Source organism: Prionailurus viverrinus, chromosome D4 (assembly GCF_022837055.1).
Source record: "Prionailurus viverrinus isolate Anna chromosome D4, UM_Priviv_1.0, whole genome shotgun sequence".
Lineage (NCBI taxonomy): Eukaryota > Metazoa > Chordata > Mammalia > Carnivora > Felidae > Prionailurus > Prionailurus viverrinus.
This window is the reverse complement of record NC_062573.1, coordinates 27,384,156-27,406,663: the sequence shown is the minus strand read 5'-3', so window position 1 is coordinate 27,406,663 and position 22,508 is coordinate 27,384,156. Positions and strand designations below refer to the sequence as shown.

At 46.7% G+C, this 22,508-nt stretch overlaps 1 protein-coding gene across 2 annotated transcripts; it reads left to right on the top strand.

The window, feature by feature from the left end:
• The first annotated feature begins 119 nt into the window (after positions 1 to 119).
• NANS (N-acetylneuraminate synthase) lies at positions 120 to 21,762 on the top strand. 2 transcript variants are annotated; one of them, XM_047828916.1, is made up of 6 exons: positions 120 to 340; positions 4,514 to 4,729; positions 15,988 to 16,087; positions 16,897 to 17,051; positions 19,530 to 19,796; positions 21,532 to 21,762. In XM_047828916.1, exons 1-6 carry the CDS (start codon positions 209 to 211, stop codon positions 21,739 to 21,741), a joined length of 1,080 nt encoding a protein of 359 aa, XP_047684872.1. In that variant the 5' UTR covers positions 120 to 208; the 3' UTR covers positions 21,742 to 21,762. The 2 variants fall into 2 exon arrangements, with proteins under 2 accessions (XP_047684872.1, XP_047684873.1); XM_047828917.1 differs by lacking the exon at positions 120 to 340 and adding an exon at positions 3,514 to 3,534.
• The last annotated feature ends 746 nt before the right edge of the window (positions 21,763 to 22,508 follow it).

Below are 22,508 nucleotides of genomic sequence, written 5' to 3'. Positions count from 1 at the left end.
TTTCCCTTCCCACCGCAACGCCTATCTTACGGGTGGCTCCGCCCCCTGCCTCGATTGGCTGGCGGGATCGAGGTGGGGCCCGCGGATTGGCTGCGCGGCGGCGGGCTGACGTGGCGGAGCTGACGTGCCTGGGTACGCCTGTGGTCCCCGCAGGGCTGCGGACCGGACTCGCGGCGGGCAGTGCGGCGCCGGAGCGCAAGCCGCCGCGATGCCGCTGGAACTGGAGCTGTGTCCCGGGCGCTGGGTGGGCGGGCAGCACCCGTGCTTCATCATTGCCGAGATCGGCCAGAACCACCAGGGCGACCTGGACGTGGCCAAGCGCATGATCCGCACGGCCAAGGTAAGGGCAGAGCCCGCGAAATAGAGGGCGGGGATCGGGGGCGGGGCCGCGGGAGAGCTGTCGGCGGGGAACCCGGACCACGTTTCTGTGCCTCTCGGTGCACCGTGTGCGACCTGGCGTCCAGCTTGCAGTTGCGTTTCTGAATCTTTGGAATTTTCATCCCTCTCCACGCTCCTGACTGCATTACAGCAGTTGCCTCCTAACCCGACCCAACCCCCTTCTGATGGCACCGTGATCTTTCTAAAACACAGGTTTGATCAGGTCATACCCCTGCCTCACAACTTCAGGGGCTCCCCGTTGGCCGCGGGTAGAGTCGAAACCCTTTAACATAGACTTCAAGACCTTAATGACCTGGTTCCTTCCTGCCTATCATTTTTCATCTCTGATATCTTTCAGCGACAGTGAATTACTTCCAGGAAGTTCTAGAAGTTCCTGGAAGTTGTTTTGGTCTCTCTCACTTGCCATTCTTTGTGTTTGGAATATGAAAGGGTTAAAATGCTAGGACTTTGGGTTCAAATTTGGATGCCACCACTTATCAGCTGTGTGAACATGGGATAACGGTTACTTAACCTCTGTGATCCTCAGATTCATCATTTGAAAATTGGCTTGGTAATAGTACTTAACCTCAGAGTGGTAAGGATCAAATGAGATGATTTATGTTAAGCTCTTAGCACAGTACTTGGCACAGAGGACTCAATAAATGTAGCGATAGGAGGTTTATGCATATTATTAACTGCTCCCTCCTGGCAAATTTCTACCTCTGTACAGATCTACTTGGATGCTTTTTCCAACCCTTCCATTCAAGGATGGGCCCCTATCCTTGTTCCCACCAGATTGCATTGCCATTGTCTAAGTTTCTTTCTCTCTTGTCTTAGTTTGTGAGACACTTGAGTGGGGGGACTGTGGTGTTTTCATTGTGATTCTAGCCCCCAGCATGAGGTCTGCACTGTGATTCCTTGGTTTAGAGATTGCTCACTGCATCTGGTTTTTTTTCCTCTTCCCTTCAGTCAAAGCTGTTCACCTGATGTCATCAGTTGTGATTAGGTTTTCCCTTACTCTTCTTTGCAGAGTAACTCTGCTTTTATGGAAGTCTAATGAATCATAAAAACAGTTTCTTTTAAGCTTATTTATTTGTTTTTGAGAGAGACAGCAAGCGGGGTAGGGGGCAGAGAGAGAGGGGAGAGAGAATCCCAAGCAGGTCCTGTACCATCCGCGCAGAGCCCCATGTGGGGTTCGAACTCAAGAACTGTGAGATCATTACTTGAGCCAAAATCAAGAGTCAGATGCTAACTGACTGAGTCACCCAGGCGTCCCCATAAAAAACACTTTTAAAGAGTGACAGCTGCTGATGTTTTTGAGTGCTTACCCTATCAGATACTGGGCTAAATGCTTTAAATGCACCATCTCATTTCATTCCCACAATACAATATACATGGTAGATGCTGTTGGTCTCATTAAAAAATTTTTTTTAATGTTTATTTATTTTTGACAGAGACAGAGCGTGAGTGGGGGAGGGGCAGAGAGAGAGGGAGACACAGAATACGAAGCAGGCTCCAGGCCCTGAGCTGTCAGCAGCACAGAGCCCCACGCAGGGCTCGAACTCACAGACTGCGATATCATGACCTGAGCCGAAGTCGGTCGCTCAACCTACTGAACCACCCGGGTGCCCATGTTGGTCTCATTTTAAAGGCTCAGAGAAATGACTTGCCTAAGGGCACACAGCTAGTAAATGTTACATTGCATAGCTTTGCTCCTAGTAGAGGGCTCTAGCCTTTGTGCTATAACATTGTTTTCTAGGGGGAAAATTCCTGCTCTTAATTTAGGGAACAACCTGTTTGTGGAGATGTGACCTCTGAATGCTAAAGTTGTAAAAATACCTAGAGATGTTGAGGCCATGGAAAGAAACAGAGTTGTTGTTGTTGTTGTTGTTGTTGTTGTTTTCCTGCTCTTTTAATTTTGGAGGTTAGTTTTGGGACGGGGGAGGAGAATGAAGAGGTTGAGGCTTTGGTGTAGTGGAAAGAACACTGGACTGGAGTCAAGAGAACCATTTACTAGCTGAATATTCTTGGGCAGGTGACTCCTCCTCTCTAAGCTTCAGTGTCACTTGTTTCATAGCGTGTGCTTGTTTTTGTTTTTAAATTTACAGTAGTGGAATCTTTTGAAATCTTTTGTATTTTAGGATTTTTTTAAGTCTTTGTTGCCAAATAAAGTCACATTCCATGTTTAGTTACCCAGAGTTGCTCAGACCATGAAACGAATCTATTTGCAATATTAAAAGTTGAGTTCATCCAATTATTTTTGTTTTCTTACAGCAAAATATTATTGTAATTATATGCTATATATAAAATATAAATGTATTATAATTAGAGGTTGCCTAATTGAATGTACTTTTAATTGCCAAATTTTGCTCCAAATGGAGCATCACACCTTGGCCCGTCTGGAGTTCTGCCGCTTGTCATTTGCCAGGAGAGAATCCATAAAATCTTGAACAGAGAAACCATCAACATTTTAGTAAAACAGGGACGGGGATTGTGTTTTCTGAACCTGGAGTTCACCATAGAATTAAACAGTTAAAAGACGTCGCTCAGTTTTAGGAAAGAAGCTGAGGAAAGCAGAGGAAGACCCTGCTCTCCTCCTCATACAACTGCTGTCTTGTGGAATGTGGTAGAACTTTCTCTGACCTCTTGTCTTTAGTAGTCTCTGCCACTTTACTTTTCTCATCTTGCTGTAAAGGAAACGTTTGCCCAGAGCAGACAAGCTATTTCACTTCTTGAAGGTAAGTCCACTCCTTGAGGTAGAGCTGAGAAGCAAAGGAGGCAGGAAGCAGCGCTCTGTGGGGCCCTACCCCCTAGCTTGCTGGAGGCCTGGCTGTCCCAGCGAGATCCAGGTTGCAGTCAGGTTGCAGTCGTGAGCCAGGAGACAGACCTGTCCTGCAGCCTTAGGGAAGCAGTCTGTCCAGTCCAGCCAGAGACTCGCTGTGCAGCTGTATTCTACTCGGGTCACTCTGGGCCTGGGGATCTTCCTGTGGACAATGAGAGCTCTGTTGCCCAAGGTCACTTTCAGTTCTGTGTTTTGAATCTTCCTGACCATGCCATCTTGTGGTCTTTCCAGGAGTGGGAGCAGAACTGTTAGCACAGATATTTCTGGAGCTGAGGTTTTCAGCAGCGTGAATAACTCTGTCTCCCTAAATGTCCGTGAGTTGAGACTTCAGAGGGTTTTCCTTCATCTTTCTATTGAGTAGTCTTTAAAAGCAATTTTAAGAGCTTGGGGGCTGTGTGGCAATAGAATTATGACTTTTAGAGTCGGACAGTCCAGATTTTATGTTACAGTTTCTGTTCAGTAAGACTGGAACTTAGTTCTAAGTCTTGTTTGTTTGCTTTTTGCTCCAGAACCTCTTGTTCAAACAAGATGCCATGCAAAACGCACAAGTGCAAAACAGCTAAAGCAGAGCTGTCTGTTTCCTGCCCCATAAGGGGCTCCTCAGAACGGTGAAGGGTCCTGGAGCTGGCCCAGAGCTGCTGTTTATGTAGATGGAGACGCCGAGTCCAGAGACAGGAAGTGATTTCTCCAAGGGTTAGCAGATTCTGACTTCCCCTCAATTCTGGCCTAGGGCTCATTTTGCTATCCTCTGCTGAGTTACCCAACTTAAAATCTTCTTTAGCTCTTGAATTATTTTCAATATTCTAATATAAAATAAAATTTAAAAAGCCTTCATTTTTTCCTTTTTGCATTTTAAGGGGGAAAAATAGGGGGAAGCTCCATCCCCAGCCTTTGTTTCAAGATTTTCTTCCTTCTGCCCCTTTTGCCACTGTCAGTCAACCTTATTTTTTTTAAAATATTTATTTATTTATTTATTTATTTATTTATGTATTTATTTTTGGAAGAGCACAAGCAGGGGAGGGGCAGAGAGAGGGAGGACAGAGGATCTGAAGCGGGCTCTGTGCCAGCAGGCTGGCAGCAGTGAGCCCGATGTGGGGCTCGAACTCACGAACCACGAGATCATGACCTGAGCCGAAGTCTGATGCTCAACCATGCAACTGACTGAGCCACCCAGGTGCCCCTCAGTCAATCTTTATATTTAAAGTTACTGATGTCAGAGCAGTTGCCCCAACATTTCTCTCCTCTGTGAGAATCCAGGACAAGTCACTGAAGGAGCCCTGTTGTGTGTTGCAGGAGTGTGGGGCCGATTGCGCCAAGTTCCAGAAGAGTGAGCTGGAGTACAAGTTTAATCGGAAAGCCTTGGAGAGGCCCTACACGTCGAAGCATTCCTGGGGGAAGACGTATGGGGAGCACAAGCGCCACCTGGAGTTCAGCCATGCCCAGTACAGGGAGCTGCAGAGATACGCCCAGGAGATTGGCATCTTCTTCACTGCCTCTGGAATGGATGAGGTGAGTCCTCATGATTCCCACTCTGTTACTTGCCACTTTAGCAGACTCAGGGGACAGCAGGCGGCCTGGTGGCTTTTGGCCTAGAGTCAGCTCCAGCCCTTGCTTGAGACTTTTGTGCTTTCTGGACCTAGAGCTCCCCATCACATTAACCATATCAACGCCCCACTAAATGGGAAGCCAATGGGAGCAGAGGCCCAGTGAGGTTTTGTGGGAGGAATACCAGAAGTTTCCAAACCAGTTGTCTTTGGGAGTGGGGGCAGCCACACCGGAATCCCTGAGTCCCTCAAAGCTTGTGGGAGACCCGTGCCAGACCAGTTTTCTCCCAGTGGAAAATGGCCTGGACTAGGAATCAGGAAACCTCCATTCTGATAGGGGTCCGGCACTTGCTGAGTGGCCTTCGGTGATTTGGATGGGGGACATTGGTGTCATCCTGAGTTGCTCACAGAATGGCATGCTGACATCCTGGAAAAGTCCAGCTGGTGCCAAGTCTCAGGTCCCATCTGCTTTGTGACCTGCCTCTGTGAGATTCTTTCATGAATTCTTTTTTGAATGTAAAAACTGTAATTGTAAAAATAATAGATAATCACAGAAAGTTTAGAAAACTGACCCATAATCCCTATAGGGTGGTTCTCTTTGTAGATTTCCTCCTGAAGTCTTTTATATACATGTTTCATTGCCTGGTTGCTACATTTGTGAATATTTAGTTGTGCATGCTTTTCCCATTTACCATTATATCACCAGCTTTTACCCATATCTTGTTTTTTCTTTTTTCCAACTTTATTGAGATATAATTGACATATAAATCCCCACTTCTTGTGCTTAAAATTTTTAATAGCAATACAGTGCTTCTTTTGAGGATTTATAATGTACCTAACGGTTTCTCTACTTTTGGACATGTGGGTCAGTTCTTTGTGCTTATAAATGATGCTGGACGTGGACGTGGACATCGTTTTTTTGTGTTTTGTGTTGTTTGCTCGGGATAGCTTTGCAGACATGGATCATTAGATGAAACCTATGAGCATTTTTATGACTCGAAACATCTGGAATTCTTTCAGTTGATCAGAATATTTGAAACACTTCCATTTCATTCTGTGGGCCTCTCTGACCATTTGTGCCACTGTTCCAACCCCAAAACAGGGCTGCAAATTGAGCTGAAAAGAAACGGAAGTCTAGCGTAGGCTGTTGGTAGTTTTTTTGTTTTTTGTTTTAATGTTTATTTATTTTGAGAGAGCGAGCAAGTGAGCATGAGCAGGGGAGGGCCAGAGACAGAGGGAGAGAGAGAGAATCGCAAGCAGGCTCCTCACAGTCAGTGCAGAGCTCAATGTGGGGCTTGAACTCACGAACCTTGAGATCGTGACCTGTGCCAAAATCAAGAGTCAGACGCTTAATCAGCTGAGCCACCCAGGCGTCCCACCTGTTGGTAGTTTTAACAAGGGTGGGGAGGCAGAGAACCTAGGCATCTGTGGGAAATGACACATCCAGGCTTCAGTTCTGTGGCCCAGATTCATCCCTTAATTTGCAGCTTTCATAAGCATGACATTCTTCAGCTCCAGTTGTGCATTTGATAATCATAATTTTCTACTTTTGAGTTAGATGTTACGGCTTACAGAGCATCTTGCCGTCCAGTAAATATATTTTATCCCTACTGTGCCCCACTCTGCAGATGAAGAAATAGAGGCTCTGAGGGGCTGGGAGGTTTGTGCAAAGTCACACAGCTAGGAAATGGGTCTTGAAGGCAGATCTGATGTGTGGTACCATGTGCTTTCTCTGGTCCTTCAGTTCTGCCTGGGCATCCGTGCAGGTGTGTGTGGCTTTGCAGAGCTCAGCAGAGCCTTTGGGCATCTCCCTTGCTCTTCGCCGCCTTGATATTGATGGCCTGAGAGTCTCTAAGCCCAAAAGCTTTCCTGGAGACAAGGGGAGAGATTTTTTTATGGAAAATGTTCCTAAAGAGGTTGCTGGGCATTTTTCTGATCCCAGTTTAAAGAGCACTTCCTCTGGGAATTCTTCCTGTTCACTGGTTTGATTCAGGCCCCTCCAGATGTATTCTTCTGGTACTCTTGTAATTGCATACTCTTGTGTGTTACTCTTGTGTGTGTACTCTTGTGTACTCTTGTGTGTTAACTCCTCCCTACTAAACTCTGAGCCCCACAGCATCCCTGGTGCCTGGCGTGCAGCAGGTGATTGGGAAATACTTGTTGAAGGAATAAATGAATGAACCAAACAAAAAGGGTTAGTGGAGTTTTTTTTGTTTGGTCTTTTTTAATAGTTCATTTTTGAGAGAGAGACAGAGCACGAGTTGGGGAGGGGCACACAGAATCCAAAGCAGGCTCCAGGCTCTGAGCTGTCAGCATAGAGCTCGACATGGGACTCACACTCATGAATGTTGAGATCATGATCTGAGCTGAAGTCGGCCTCTTAACCAACTGAGCCACCCAGGTGCCCTAGTGGATTTTTTTTTAATTAATTTTTTAACTTTATTTAAATCCAAGTTAGTTAACATATAGTGTAATAATGATTTCAGGAGTAGAATTTAGTTACTCATCACTTACATAGTTTTTATCAAATTCTTAAACGATCTGTAAATTAAAAAAGTTTAAGCAGGAAAGAATGTGGGCTTTAGGATCTGAAAGACTTGGGTGTTGTTTTTGGTTTTACTATTAGCTAACATTTCTTGAGTATTTACAATGTACCAAGTTCTGTGCTAGGTATTTTAAAAATATCAATTCATTTACTCCGCTTAGCCTCTTCAGATAGGACAATTTTTTAAAAAAAATAGTTATTCATTTTTGAGAGACCATGAATGAGGGAGGGGAAGAGAGAGGAGGACAAAGGATCCAAAGCAAGCTCTGAGCTGACAGCAGCCAGCCCATGTAGGGCTTGAACTCCCAAATCATGAGATCATGACCCGAAGTGAAGTCAGACACTCAACCGACTGAGCCACCCAGGCGCCCCGGGTAGGATAGTTATTATCCCCATTTCACAGGGAGGGTGTCAGTTGTTACGGATCAGCTAAGCCAGGCCGACTCCAGAGCCCTCCTGCCTGACCACACTCTCCTTTCATCTCTCTGGGCCCTTTTCCTCTTAAGTAAAGGGCCACGCATTGATTAAAATACAGAACATGCAGGCCTTGTTTTCTGGAACTGGTGAGACCGTACGTGTAAAGCACACGTCTCAAGGCAGGACTAGGTCTGTGTGTTCACCGTGAACTCAGATCCTGACATAGTGATCCTGGTACATGCCAGTACCTGCTTAGTCAGTGCCTTGGTGGAAGGAAGCTCACACCTAGAAAGTGACATTTGTTTTCATAACATGCCTGTTTCGCATTACTGCGGGTTCGTGGCGTTTTGGGATTGCCCTTTAGCAGTCCCTAGGACTCAGGCACTCAGAGACAACTGAGCCCCCGTCCTCAGAGGGCAGGTTTGGGTTCAGGAAACTACTCATCCTTCCTGTGCTAAACGTGAAACTTTTGGTCTGATTGACTTAGTAACGAGTCAGTAATGGGCAGGTTTGTTTCTGTAGGGCCCACAGAGCTCTGGAGAGAATTTCCAAAGAAGATTATAACAAATATTTTGGATCCCTATTGTTGTTTTTGCCATAAGCACACAGCCTTTCCCAGAGTGGCTACTTTAAGAAGCACTGGCATTTGGAGGACTGAGTCCTGCCTGATCTTTCTGTTAAAACTAATTAGCCTCCGGGGTGTACTTGCCCCCCTCCTCCACCACATAATTGCTTCCCCAGGACAGTTTTCCTAAAACCTGACTGTATCCAATATTGAGTCCATAGAAGGGGGAAGTGGAAGAAAGGTCATTTGGGAATTCCGCAGCAGTGACACCTGAGACCAACAATAACACATGAGAGTAACGGGAAGAGTGTGGCGGCAGTTCTCAAAGTGTGGTCCAGGAACTGTGGGGGAATCGTGAGACCTTTCAGAAGCTCCACCAGGTCCAGACTATTTTCGTAGTGATACTCAAATGTGATTTGCCTTTTTCACTGTCATACTCTCCCACGTGTATAGTGGAGTTCTCCAGAAGCTGCATGATGTTCGATGACGCCATTCCGCTGGCAGTACCTGAGGAAAGGTATGCTGTATGCTCTGTTTTAGTAACAGCTCTTTTCACAGACCATACAGTTCACCAATTAAAGCTTACTTTACAATTCATTTGTTTTTATTGTTTTTTTAATGTTTATTTTTAAGAGAGAGAAAGTGAGCAAGTGAGTGGGTAAGGGCAGAGAGAGAGAGAGAGAGAGACACCGAATCTGAAGCAGGCCCCAGGCTCCGAGCTGCCAGTGCAGAGCCCCATGCAGGGCTCGAACTCACAAACCATGAGATCATGACCTGAACCGAAGTCAGACGCTCAAGTGACGGAGCCACCCAGGTGCCCCCAGTTGTTTCTCGCATATTCACAGAGTTGTGACTATCACCGCAATTGATTTTGGCGCTTTTTTATCATGTACCCATAAACAGCCATTTCTCAATCCCCCCCAATTCCCTCAGGCCTAGGCAACCACTAATCTGCTTTCTGTCTCTATAAATTTGCCTTTTCTGGACATTGCATATAAACAGAACGAGACAATATGTGGTCCTGTGTGTCTGGCTTCATTCACATAGTAACGTGTTCAAGGTTCGGCCGTGTTGTAGCGTGTATTAGTACCTCACTCCTTGTTACTGATGAATAATATTCAGTATTATGGATATAGACTACTTTTTATTTTCCCATTTGTCAGTTGATGGACATTTGGATTGTTTCTACTTTTTGGCTAGCGTGACTAATGCTTCCATGAACATTCCTGTACAGGTTTTAGGGACATGTTTTCATTTCTCTCCAGGATATATGGTAACTCTGTGTTTAATTTGTGAGCAATTGCCAGACTGTTTTTTTTCCAAAGTGACTGCACCTACAATCCTCCTAGCAGTATATGAGGGTTCCGGTGTCTCCACATCCTCACCAACATTTGATATGATCTGACTTTCTGATTCTAGATATCCTAGCAAGTGTGAAATAGTATCTGGTCGTGGTTTTGATTTGCATTTCCCTGATGGCTGATCATGTTGAGCATCTTTTCATATGCCTATTAGCCATCTGTATACCTTCTTCGGAAGAATATCTGTCAGATCCTTTGCCAATTTTTAATTGGGTTATTTGTCTTTATATATCCTAGATAGGAGTCCCTAGTCACATACAGATTTGTGGAAATGTTTTCCATTCTCTGGATCGTCTTTTCACTTTTTGATGATATCCTTTGAAGCACAAACATCTTTAATTATGATGCTGTCCAATTCATCTTTTTGTGTGTGTGTGTGTGCTTGCCTATTCTTATGATTTAAAAATTTCTCAATTTTAAACCACATTGTGGTCTTGCTACATAGCTGTGAGTCTGGCAAAAAGTGACAATAACACCAAAGGTGGGAAGGACGCAGAGAAAATGGATCATTCATACATAGCTGGTGGGAATGTAGAACAGCATAATCACTCTAGAAAATAATATGGTAGTCTCCTTTTTTTTTTTTTTTAAATGTTTATTTATTTTTGAGAGAGAAAGAGAGACAGAGCACGAGCAGGGAAGGGCTAGAGAGACAGGGAGACACAGAATCCCAAGCAGGCTCCAGGCTCTGAGCTGTCAGCACAGGGCCTGACATGGGACTCAAACTCATGAACCTGAGCTGATCCTGACCTGAGCTGAAGTCGGGTGCTTAACTGACTGAGCCACCCAGGTGCCCGGTAGTCTCCTTGTTTTAAAAACAACTCTATTTTAATACAATTCACATATGGTGTCATATCACAATTCACTCACTTAGAGGATACTGGTAGTTTCTTATAAAACCGGACATGTAAAAGAATTTTGTACCTATGTGTGGGGATGGGTTATGACTGAACTAACCATTTCATAATATATATGTATATCAAATCATGTTGTACACTCAGAACTAATACATTGCTCTGTGTCCATTTTATCTCAGTAAAAAATAACCATTTATTACATACCTGAAAAAAACACTACCACAAACTAGATGTGTGCTCGTCATGTTGCTTGCCATGCGTCATTTGGTAATTTCTCCCAAAAGAAATGAAAACGTGCATTGACAAAGCTGTACATGCATGTCCATAACAACTTTATTTGTAACAGCCCCCAAACTAGAATAACCCAGATAGTTCTCTGGTAGGTAGGTGAATGAACGGTTCCAGCCATAAAAAGGAGTGAACTGCTGATACATGTTGTGGCTTGGCTATATCTCCAGGGTATTACGTTGAGTGAAAAAGCCTGTCTCAGAAGGTTGCATACTATACCGTTCATTTTATGGAGCAATCTTGAGCTGACGAAATTACAAAGGTGGAGAGCAGAGGAAGGGTTATCGGGGTTAGGGAGGGGAAGGAAGGCAAGGGGATGTGGCTGTAAAAGTGTAATACATGGGATACTTGGAGTGATGCCACAGTTTTGGATTGTGACTGGTAGTCGTGAGTCTGTGCACATGGTAAAACTGCATAAAATTAAATACACACACACACACAAATGAATACATGTAAAAATGGTGAAATCTGAGTAAGATCGGTAGACTCTTCTCAATGTCAATTTCCTGGTTGTGATTTTGTGTTCTAGTTTTGCAAGATATCACCATAGGGGACAACTGGGTGAAGCGTACATAGGAATTCTCTGTATTATTTCTTAGAGCTTCCTGTTAAGCTAAATTATCTCAAAATTAAAAGTTTAAAGTTAAAAAAGCCCAAATCCCTTAGTTTTAATTTTAATTCAATAAATATAAGTAGCTAGAACCTACATAAACAAAAGCCCTGTAGAGTCCATAGTAATTTTAAAGAGTGTAAACCTTTGAGACCCCATGCCGAATGTCACATACTCAGGCCGTTTGATCTCATGGTTAAGTGCATGGACTCTGGGGTCAGATTTTGAGTTTGAATGTGGTTCCGCCTGTCATTCTGTGTGGAGGTTGTTGAACCTCTTTGTGCTCCTGTTTCTTCGGCTGCTAAGTAGGGTTAGTACCTGAACCCATCTTGCAAGTTTGTTGTGAGGATGAAACCTGATTGTTGATACACAGCATAGCACACAGCCAGCACTTAGCAAACATTAGCTACGGTGAAGGTAGGCAACCTGCGCCGAGTGTCAGGATGCCTGGCTTCTTAGCCTGACTCTGCTCTGAGTTGATCTCAAGTGTGAGCTTGTGGAGACCCTTCCCTCTCTGGGTCTCTGTTTCCTTTCGAGTGTGAACCCGCTGCCGTCCAGGGGCTCTCCCAGCCGGAGAAGAGGTCCCTAAGGGCACTTACACCTGGAATGAGGACTTTCCTTCTCAGTCCGTGTCGCCAGGCATGTGAGCTCCAGGATGTGGACTCTGAAGGAGAGAGGGCACCTCCTTGCATCTGTGAGGCTGCCTGGGAAAAGTCACCTCTTTAGATCTTTAGATCGTTCGCTCGTAGGTGGCTTGGAGCTAGAAGCAGGAGCAGCCGGGGAGATGGAGGAGAGCCTGGGGATTGGTGGGCGGCATCTGCCTCTCAGCCTTTCCCTTCGGTTCCTGTCCCTCTGCTCCCCAGGAAGCCCTTCTGTGTGTGTGTGCAGCGCATGCTCTGCAGCCACACTGCCTGAGTTCAGGTTCTCAAGTTGACACTTTGTGGGTTCAGGTGCCTCATGTGACCTTTTTGAGCTGCAGGTGTCCCATCCGTAAAAACAGGATAATAAAGGTGCCCGCCCCACGTGGCAGTCGCGAGGTGTTGGGTGCGAGGGCCGTGCCAGACCTGCATCCACCGAATGATGGCCATTCTGTTATGCAGAACCCTTTGGGGTTGTTCTGTTTCACACTGTGTGGACAAAGAGGCTTCTCTGCCCTGGGAATGCCATTTGTTCCCAAGGATCCTCCCGGCTGACCTGGGCGAAGGCAGTGAGGGGAAATGCATTCTTAAGAGCCTTTACAAGAGTTCATTTGTTTTGCTTACCAGGTCCCTTTGCTGAACCTGCACGTCCTGTCTGCCTGGCTGTTGGAAATAGGTTGGTCCCTTGTTCTGTGTTTACCTGGCAGGTGGCTCTGAGTATTTACCCACCTTAACTTCCTTGTGGACAGTAGCCATTTGTGGCGTGCCTGTTTTCTCCACTCTTTGTGCTGTCCCGAGGTGTTCTTCATATGCTGAGGAGACGTTGTGGTGTCGTGGAATTTTATTAAGGCTGAGAAAACTACCAGGGCACCTGGCCAAAGCTGCAGAGAGGCTCATGGGATGGGGCTGAGATGAGTAGAGTTTCTTTGGTCTAAATGGAGAGTTCTATTGAGAAAGCAAATGGAGGCCATGACGGTCGAGGTGGCTCCTGAAGGACGTGCTGCCCTCACACACAGGTGCCCCATCCTAGCAGAGGTGCCCTTTGAGGCGCCCTCTTTCCTCCTCTCTTCTTTCCTTTGCCACCTCCACCAGCAGGGCACCCCCTGCCCAAGCCGTGATGTACTCTGACAGGGCCACGGGGAGTCTCACTTCCCATGCTTCCCCCCCCTCATCATTCTGTCACGCTGGGCAGCTCGCCAGGACCCCGTTCTCCACGACTCATCACTCTGGGCTTCTTTTTCCTTTTCCACAGGATCCAAAAGCTGAGAGCAGGGGAAGGGGCTTTAGAAAAATCCCAACTCCTCTTCTTGCTTTGGTTACCCCTTAGATCTGTGGGCCATGATGCAGAAAGGGGACTCTGTGGGCACACATTATCGATCCTCGTTGATAATAATTATTACCAATTAATTCTTGGTAATAAAGCCTCCCCTCCCCCCCCCCCCCCCAATAAGCAAGGTTCTGAGTTGAATAAGTTTGGGAAGCACTGGAATTAAAAAAATAAAATGCTAGACAAGTGATTTCTTGGGACTCTGTAAGAGGGAGTTCTGGCAGTGCAGCATTTCACTGAAACCAGGTTGCTGGTTGGGCCCTTTTCTGTGTATTAAGCCAGCTGGATGCCCAGGGAAGGTCTTGTCAGCAGAATTCCTTCCAGACAGACTGAAAGCCTTTGTGCTGCGGGGTGGGAGGGAGATGTGAGGCTGCCTGGCCTCGCTGTACCCCTAGATGAAAAGGGGATGGACAGCAGGGTGGGCAGGACTAGGGGAAGCCAGGGAGTCCCTGGAGAACGGGGGGGGGGGGGGAGGTGGCACCGGCGCTAACCTAGCCTCAGGGGGCCTGGGCACGGCAAGACAGCCTCAGGATGGAAGGCTAGGATCTTCCCCATTACTGAGGTTGGCACCCTTTTTGCAGAGATGAAGCCACAGTGGCAGTGTTCGGAGTGACCGCTAGGTGGGACTGGTTCTCCGGGAGGACTGCAGACAGGCCCCTTTCCCTTTGGAGAGGAATTTGTCCCCTTTCTTCACTTGAAAACTAGAATTCCAAGCAGATTTTCCAGCCTTCGTAGGTAAGCTTCTGCAAAGTGTGTTCTCCTGCATTTGGTTTTTCCTCGCTCCTGCTTGCCCTGTGCCTCTCCTGAGTGGGCTCATCCTCTGTGCCCTTGGGGGCTTTTTCATCAGGAGCCATTTCTCTTAGAAGTTGAACATTATAAAGAAGAAAACTTAGCATAGGGTTTTCCCTCTTACAATAGAAAACACTCTCTCTGCCAGATAGAATGAGAAAAGTGGGGGAAGTCAACTTTGTTCAATAAACACTTTAGAAGGAATGTTTTTCATCCTCCGTCATAGGGCTGGTCAGCAGTGTGAGAGACACATGAGCAGGAGAGGCCAGGTGGAACAACATGGAAGGGAGAAGAGAGGTGAGGAAGAAATAGCAGAGGGAAGACCGTGAGAACCGCAGTACAGGTAGTTTAGCAGACTTGGAAGTGAGTGGAACTCAGACCACACTGGATGGCGTCTCTTGGACCCAGGGGTTTGTGAACTGCCTTTAAACTGTTCACTGGCTGGTTACACACCGGGTGTGGCTTTCTGGCGGCTCTAACCTTCACGATATTAGAGGATTTACAGATGAGGAAAGTTAGTCTCTGATTGCAGCCAGTGATTGGAGTAACTTATCACCTGCCGACAAGATGGAAGGAAGCTCAGGCAGCAGCGAGTTGACCTAAAGCGCCTGCTGGCCGAATGACCTCATGCTGTTTCTGGCCACCCTATGCCCTCTGGATTTTCAGGCACGGTGACCTAGCTCCTTGTAAAATAGGGTTCACGGAGCAGCAGTGGCGGTCTTACCCAAGAACTTAATGGAAACACAGACCCTCAGGCCCCACCTTAACCCAGCAGAGTCAGAATTTGCGTTTCATCTGAGCAAGATCCCCAGGAGATTGGTATCCCATATTAAAGTGTGAGAAGCAGTGACGTAGCTGATCAGGCCTTCCAAACCTACTTCTGAAACCCAGGCAGCATTTTACAATAGATCAAACTTAGATATAGGGAAACATTCTGAGATATTGATTCTCCCCACTTCTGATTTCCTACTTCAATTTTTAAAAATAGTAAAAAATGTAGTTTTTTGGGGTTTTTGTAATTTGATGACCAACTGAGACTTTTACTTTTAAAACTTGTGGCCCACTGATTCCTTTAGCAAGCGTTCACTGACACTTGCCAGTTTCCTGATCCTGAGTCTTACTGATGAATCCCAGTGGAGGTGAACGATGGTAAAGGGCCCTCTATAGGTAACCTCAAGCAGTGACGTTGTGTCAAAAAAAGTGGATGAGGTTTGTTTTTCCTGTGGGCAGCATGGTTTGGGGGCTGAGAGGGTTTGGGTTTGATGGGCCCTGCCAGCTGTGGACCACTATGTCAGGCCTGGGCCATAAAATGCTTCATTTTTTCCTCGCTTTTGGCAAGGATTGAAATGGCCTCTTTTCCTGGCTATTTGGTTTTGAGTAAAGGGTGAGGCCTTTGGGAGCCATTCAACTTTCTCGCCACCCAGTTTCCTGGGTCAGGATTAGGTTGTTCAACCCTTTTCCAGTTGTTCACTGGGCCCTGGGTCCCTTGGAAGGCAGCTCTTCTCACCACTATACCACCAACACACACTCCCTGCGTCCCTTGGGAAGGGATGTCTCGCCTGGGGTCTGAATCTTTGGCAGATCTCATCACCAGTACAGGCCAGCATGCAGTGTTGTTGGACAAATGGATGGGTGGCTAGGAATGAAAGAAGGTTTGAATGTGAATGAAAGGACTGGTAACACGTCTTTGCCTGCTTTCAAGTTGTTGCGAGAGTCCCTCTTGCTGGGCAAGACCAGGGGGGTTTTCTGTTGGTGGCTCCTCGCCTGACCCGAGGGCAGTAATTTTGAACGGTGGTGAGAAAGAGCTCCTTCTTTGGTTTTTATAGATGGCAGTTGAATTTCTGCATGAGCTGAATGTTCCGTTTTTCAAAGTTGGATCTGGGGACACTAACAATTTTCCTTATCTGGAAAAGACCGCCAAAAAAGGTAAGTGTTTAATTTTTGCCCTAAAATGAGGGAGTCCAAACCTTCCCATTTTTATTCCTTTAGTAGAACCCGCTAATGAAGTCTCCTGAAGACAGACTTTAGAAACCTCTTTTCAATTAGCATATACTTCCACAGTTGCATGTGCTGACTTGAAAGAAATTAAGAATAAGTCAGTTTTGATAAGAACTTTTAAAATTAAAAATTATTTTATTGTGCTGATTTATATGAAATTGAGGATATGGCAGTACAGAGGAAGTTCTGACTTTGAGAAATAGTCTTGATCTTGTAGAGTATCTACCCTCCTCCGTTATGGTTTGGAAAGTGGGTTTGCAACCTGAATCATCTCGTTTGATTCTCACAGCAGCCCTGGGACTGAAGTTGGTTATTTGATTATGATGCTTCATACTACTTCATAGATGAGGCATGGGAGGCCACACAGCTGGGAGGCGGCCGCTCCGGGGCTCACACATCTGCTCTCGAGTCGGGGGCAGTGCTCACCCGACCATGCTGTGCACACTCTTACCCCAGTGAGATGCTCACCTTTCTCTGAGGAGTGTGAAATTCCTCTGCCTCCTTGATTCAGTTCACTTTGCTAAACAGTAATATTGGGTGAGGGGAGTCTCCATTTCCTCTGGGTTGAGGGCAAGAATCCACCAAGCTCCCCTCTCACCACGCAGCGGCTAGCACAGTGTTGGAGAGATGTCTGTGGAGTTCATTTGAATGATGAGACCAGCAATTGGGGTATGCTTGAGGGACAGTCAGAACCCCTAAAGAGAAAGTCATGATGGTGTTGGCGTTGGGTCACTCAGGCCGCCCAATGGTGATCTCCAGCGGGATGCAGTCGATGGACACCATGAAGCAAGTCTATCAGATTGTGAAGCCCCTCAACCCCAACTTCTGCTTCCTCCAGTGTACCAGTGCGTACCCGCTCTCCCCCGAGGACGTCAACCTACGCATCATCACGGTGAGCAAGCCATTGTCTGACTGGGCCTTTTCTCGGGTCATTTACTGTGGGAAAGAGGGGGCCTTTGTTGTAACCAAAATTCTAACCCATCTTGACATGCTTCGTGTAATTTGACCCTCCATTCACAATCTCATAGTTATAGAATTAAATTAGAACCAACTGTGCAGTTAAGGAAGCAGATACATTCTAAAGAGGGTGATTATAAATTAAATTTTCTGAAAATCAATCTTAATTTTTCCCACTATGAAATTTTAGGTGTGAGTCCTCATAATTGCCTCTCTATATTTTCTGTATCACGTGTATTGGCCATTAGAGGTCCCTCTTCTGTAAACTGCTGGTTCATACCCTTTTTTAGTACGTTGTCTTTGGTGTCTATGTGTGTGGCAAAATACAAGATTTCCCATTTTAACCGTTTTTAAGTGTACAGTTCAGTGGCATTAAGTACATCTACACCGTTGTGCGACCATCACCGCCATCCATCTCCAGAACTTTTTCATCTTCCCAAACTGAAACTCTGTCCCAGTTAAACACGAACTCCCCATTCCCTTTACCCCCGGCCCCTGGCAGCCACCATTCTGCTTTCTGTCTCCATGAATTTGACTCCTGTAGAGACCTCATCTAAGCGCAATCCTACAATATGTGTCCTTTGTGTCTGTCTTTTTGCACTTAATATAATGTCTGTGAGGTTCATCCATATTGTAGCGTGTGCCAGTATTTCACTGCTTGTTGAGGCTGAAGAATATTCCATTGTGTGTATCTACTGCGTGTTGTTTACCCATCTGTCCGTCGATGGACATTTGGGATGTTGCCACCTTTTGGCTATTGCGAATAATGCTGGTAGGAACACTGGTGTACAAATATCTGTCCGGTTTTCTTCATACTGAATTGTAGGAGACCTTCTTGAAACTTCTGGCTTTTCCTTCTCTGCGCTGCTTGCCAGCTCTGTTGTTTTCTACCTATAATCCTGAGCCTCCCTGAGGCCCAGATGGGTTACAGTGACAGACTTGAGGGAGCTTTCTCTCTCCCAGGATTTGGTCTATCCACCTCAGTCATCTTACAGATGGTGAAATCCGGTCCCAGAGGGAAAAGGACTCTTGCCTGAGCTTTCACAGCGTCGTGGTGCAAACCTGGGACTACAACCCTTTGTTTCTTGTTGTCTCAGGCCATCTCCATCCCTACATGCTTTCGCCTCGTAGCACCTGAAGCTCCACTTAATTAGAAACATGTATATGTAATTATCATACAAAAACGCAGTAGTGATATTAGTGGAATTGCAAATATACACAGACACACAGTTAATCTTGATACTGCAATTAACCAGTGTCCTTTTATATTTTCCTTTTAGTAACAGTATTTGACATTCTGGCTTTTTCCACGAGAGTATAAGCTTTTGTGCATGTTGCTACACAGTCTTCATGTTTAACTTAAAAAAAAAATTAGCCTTTTTTGAAAACGGACACTGCTGTCTCTTTACCTAAATTTGTGTCTCTCCCAGTTGGTGGTTTTTTCTCCATTTCTAGCTTATCTCTAAACCATGTTATTTTAAAAATTTAAACATGGTTTTTAAAAAAAACTCAAACAGCTCTGAAAACATAATCTAGAAAGTAAACGTGCTCTGGAATCCCATCCCACAGAGATCACTATAATGGGCAGTTTACTGTTTGAGACTCCAGATATTTTCCTTGATTTTCTTTCTCTGTGGAGTGTGGCCCCTCTTTCCATTCTCACCCAGGCTGCCGTCATGGCCTCTCTCGACACCAGGGCACAGTGAGGATTCAGTTGCCCGCTTGCCCCGTCCCGGGCCCGGTACAACCATGTCAGAGCAGTTTGACCCTGTCACCTGCATTCCTGTGTTCATTATGCACCCTACAGCCTGGTTTTCGGGGCCTTTGCCACTCAGCTGCCCTAATCTTATATCAAACCCCATCTGGGTCTTCCTACTACTCTTAAGCTTTCTGGTCACCCTCAATGACAAGACTCACTTGACGAATGTCTTTTGTTACATTCAGTGAATTCTAGATCACAGATTAGTTAATTATTTAGCATTTCCACCAAAGGATTGTTTCGAGATTGGGCTGCATATATTATTGATGACGATATGTGTGCATACAGCACACTTGCTTTCAGCAGCTCAGGCTAATTAAATGTGACGGCTGCTTTTTGAATGAGTTTCGGCAATCGGCCATGGTTCTGTTATTCCTGGTGGTTCGCGTAGTGTGAAGCATTCCTGGAGTGCATTCTTGATAACGGTAGCCATTATTTTGGCAGCATTCCAGCGCGCTGAGTGCTTTTCGTGCATCTGGAGCAGCCCTGGACAGGTACCACTATTATCCCAGGAAGGAGAAGCTCAGAGAGCCTCAGCATCTTGCCTGTAGTTGCACAAAGAGTGAGCAGCTCAACTGGGACTCCAACCTAGCTCTTCCTGACTCTGCACTGGATGCATAATTTAGCCTTTTCTCTTTTTTTTCTATTTTAAAGGAATATCAGAAGCTCTTTCCTGACATTCCCATAGGGTATTCTGGCCACGAAACAGGCATAGCGATATCTGTGGCCGCAGTGGCTCTGGGCGCCAAGGTTTTGGAGCGCCACATAACTTTGGACAAGACCTGGAAGGGGAGTGACCACTCTGCCTCGCTGGAGCCTGGAGAGCTGGCCGAGCTGGTGCGGTCCGTGCGCCTTGTGGAAAGGGCCATGGGCTCCCCGACCAAGCAGCTGCTGCCCTGTGAGATGGCCTGCAACGAGAAGGTGGGTTCTGCACAACTCTGCCAGGCTGCACTGCTCTGAGTGGGGCCGCAGTGGGCTTACATGCCAGGGGAGTCAGTACCAACCCTGCCTTAACCCCGGGCCGACCGTCTGAGTGTCTCTGGGTTCATATCAGCCGCAGGAGAAGCTTGTCACTTAAGGGAGACTCAGCAGTTTCTCCGGCCTCCTAGAATCACGTTACGGTTTCCCACCAAGTCTCTGAAGCTTGTGGTGCCAGTGCTGTAGACACCAGGAGATGTAAGGGGGTGGGGGTAGAAGGCACCTGGGTGGTCAAGCCTGGGGTCCCTTGGAGTAGGTAAGCCTTGAGAAACAGTTGGGCCGAGGGGTTCCGTGAGGCACCGGGAGAAGGGCCTGTGATACACGGAGGCACCCCTAAACGGAGGAGGCCCTAGATGGACAGGGCCGTGTGTGGTGCAGGGGTTTGGCGACGGGGGGGTGCGCGAATCTTCCCTCAGGAGCAGTGTGAGCTGTGCAGCATTGACCTTCAGACAGAGGGGACGCTGAGGCCAAGAACTGCCTGGTTTGCTGACCACCTGGGCTTCTTGGAAGCCGTGGCCTAGACCTGTCCTGGCCTCTAGTCATACAGCCCAGTGTCCTGGGGCTGCCAGGACTGCAGCCGCTCCTGATCTGCTGTGGCTGTCTGGGTCGAGGCAAAGACCAAACACCAGGCATGCGTGAAGAACGTTTTCATCTTTTATTCTAGTGGGGCCTGATTGCCTCCCTCAAATTAAAGATGCGAAGTACCAGGAGATGAAAATAACAGTAAAAGGAAACACACTGCCTTGCAGAAGAAAAGGAGAGAGAATCACATCAGAAATGCGGGAGAGTTGCGCCCTTACTTTGTTTTTGAGCCTCTTGGCTCCCTGGGCAAACAGCGATGGATGGTGGGATGTGTGATCGGATAACATCCGCTGACAGACCTTTTGTCCTGGCACTTACTTTTAGAATTGACTCCTTGGCCCTCACCTGGTGCAGTGATTTGTTCAACAGCATTTAGGGACAAGACATAGAAAGGCTGGTCATGAGCTTCTGGTATCCTTCATTCCCCTCGGCTGCCTGTCCTGCCTGCCCCTTCGTAGGCGGCCCCTTTTCCCGTCCACTGAATAACGGCACACTCGGTCTTTTGTGAGCCCTCCATATTCTTATTTTACCGAGCATGGTGGCTGTAAGGTTTGTGTCCCTTAAGAGCAGTGGGCCAGGAGTCAGAATCCCAGTTTCTTGCAACTTTGGCCAAGTTTTCTGCCCTCTATGGATCTCAGTTTAGTTTCTCCGCGTTTAAAATGAGATGTTGAACTGAATGATGACAAATCATAATGTTCACGTACTGGGAGCATGTTTCAGGTAGATGACATATATTATTACCACTAATTCTTGTAGTCGTCTGACATGCTGGAGGCACTATTATTTCCCATCTTACAGAGAAACTCAGGCACGGCTTGTACCCACCTGAAGGGAATTTGGACCTGGCTCTGTTTGGCTGTATAATCTGAGCCCTTTCCTTTACACTTTATTGTTAAGGCCCCTCTCTGAGTCTCTAAGTTCACCCCACACTGGCTGAGTCCCCAGTCTGTGTGAGGTTCTGTTCTAGGCACCAGTGGGAGAACAAAGTCCCTGCTCCCAGGGTACCTGTGAAGACTGGTCAGGGACCTTGGGTATAAAACAACATGTTCCAGTTAACTTCTGGGAGGCTGGCACTGAGTCTTAATTTTATCCACAGCTGGGCAAGTCCGTGGTGGCCAAAGTGAAAATTCCAGAAGGCACTGTTCTAACGTTGGACATGCTTACTGTGAAGGTCGGTGAGCCCAAAGGCTACCCTCCTGAAGACATCTTTAGTCTGGTGGGCAAGAAGGTCCTGGTCACTGTTGAAGAAGATGACACCATCCTGGAAGAATCGGTAGAAAATCATGGCAAAAAAATCAAGTCTTAAAATAAAGTGCCGTTCTCTGAATTCTGAATTGCCTTGCTCGTACTGTCGGGGGAGGTGGGGCAGGAGTGATGGTCTCCAGAAACCTGGCTTTCATCTACTCCTCCTCCCCAGACACACAGTTTTGGGCCAGGCCCTGTCTCAATCCCGTAGGAGGGATACAAAGAGCAAACATGTCAGTCTCTGCTTCATGTTGGCGGGCCCAGAAGGGGAGGTGGGCTCAAAAGCAAATCATTGTTGTCCAGCTGCTGTGTGGGTACACAAGGGCGAAAGCTCACTGTACAAGGCCCTCTTCTTTAAGCCTTCTTTCATCCTGCCTATAAAGCCAGTCCACATGACCCCAAATCTCCCTTCCGTCCTGACCTCCAGCTGTCTCTTCGCCGTTGCCCTTGTTCTCTCCCTGCCCTGGGCCTCTGTATCCAGTGAGCTGTATAGTGATTGGTGGGCATCAGAGAAGGGGTTGGTCAAGCATCTTGCAGGCAGAGAAATGTTAAAAGCCTGCATATATCTGTGAGCGAAGAGAGAGAAATGATGTTCGTTCCTTTCAACAATATGGAGGTTCTGCTCTGTGCCAGGCCCTGCTTTAGGTACTGGGATTCAGCGGTGAGCAGCCCACATTTCTTCATGGAACTTCACTCAGATGGGGATAGATGCACAGCAAACCGTAAGCATAGTAAGTAAATCACGGTAAGTTAGAAGGTGCTATGTGCAGTGGGGGCGGGGGAGTGGGGAATAGGGCTGGGTAAGGGAGATGGGGGTGTGGGGCTTGG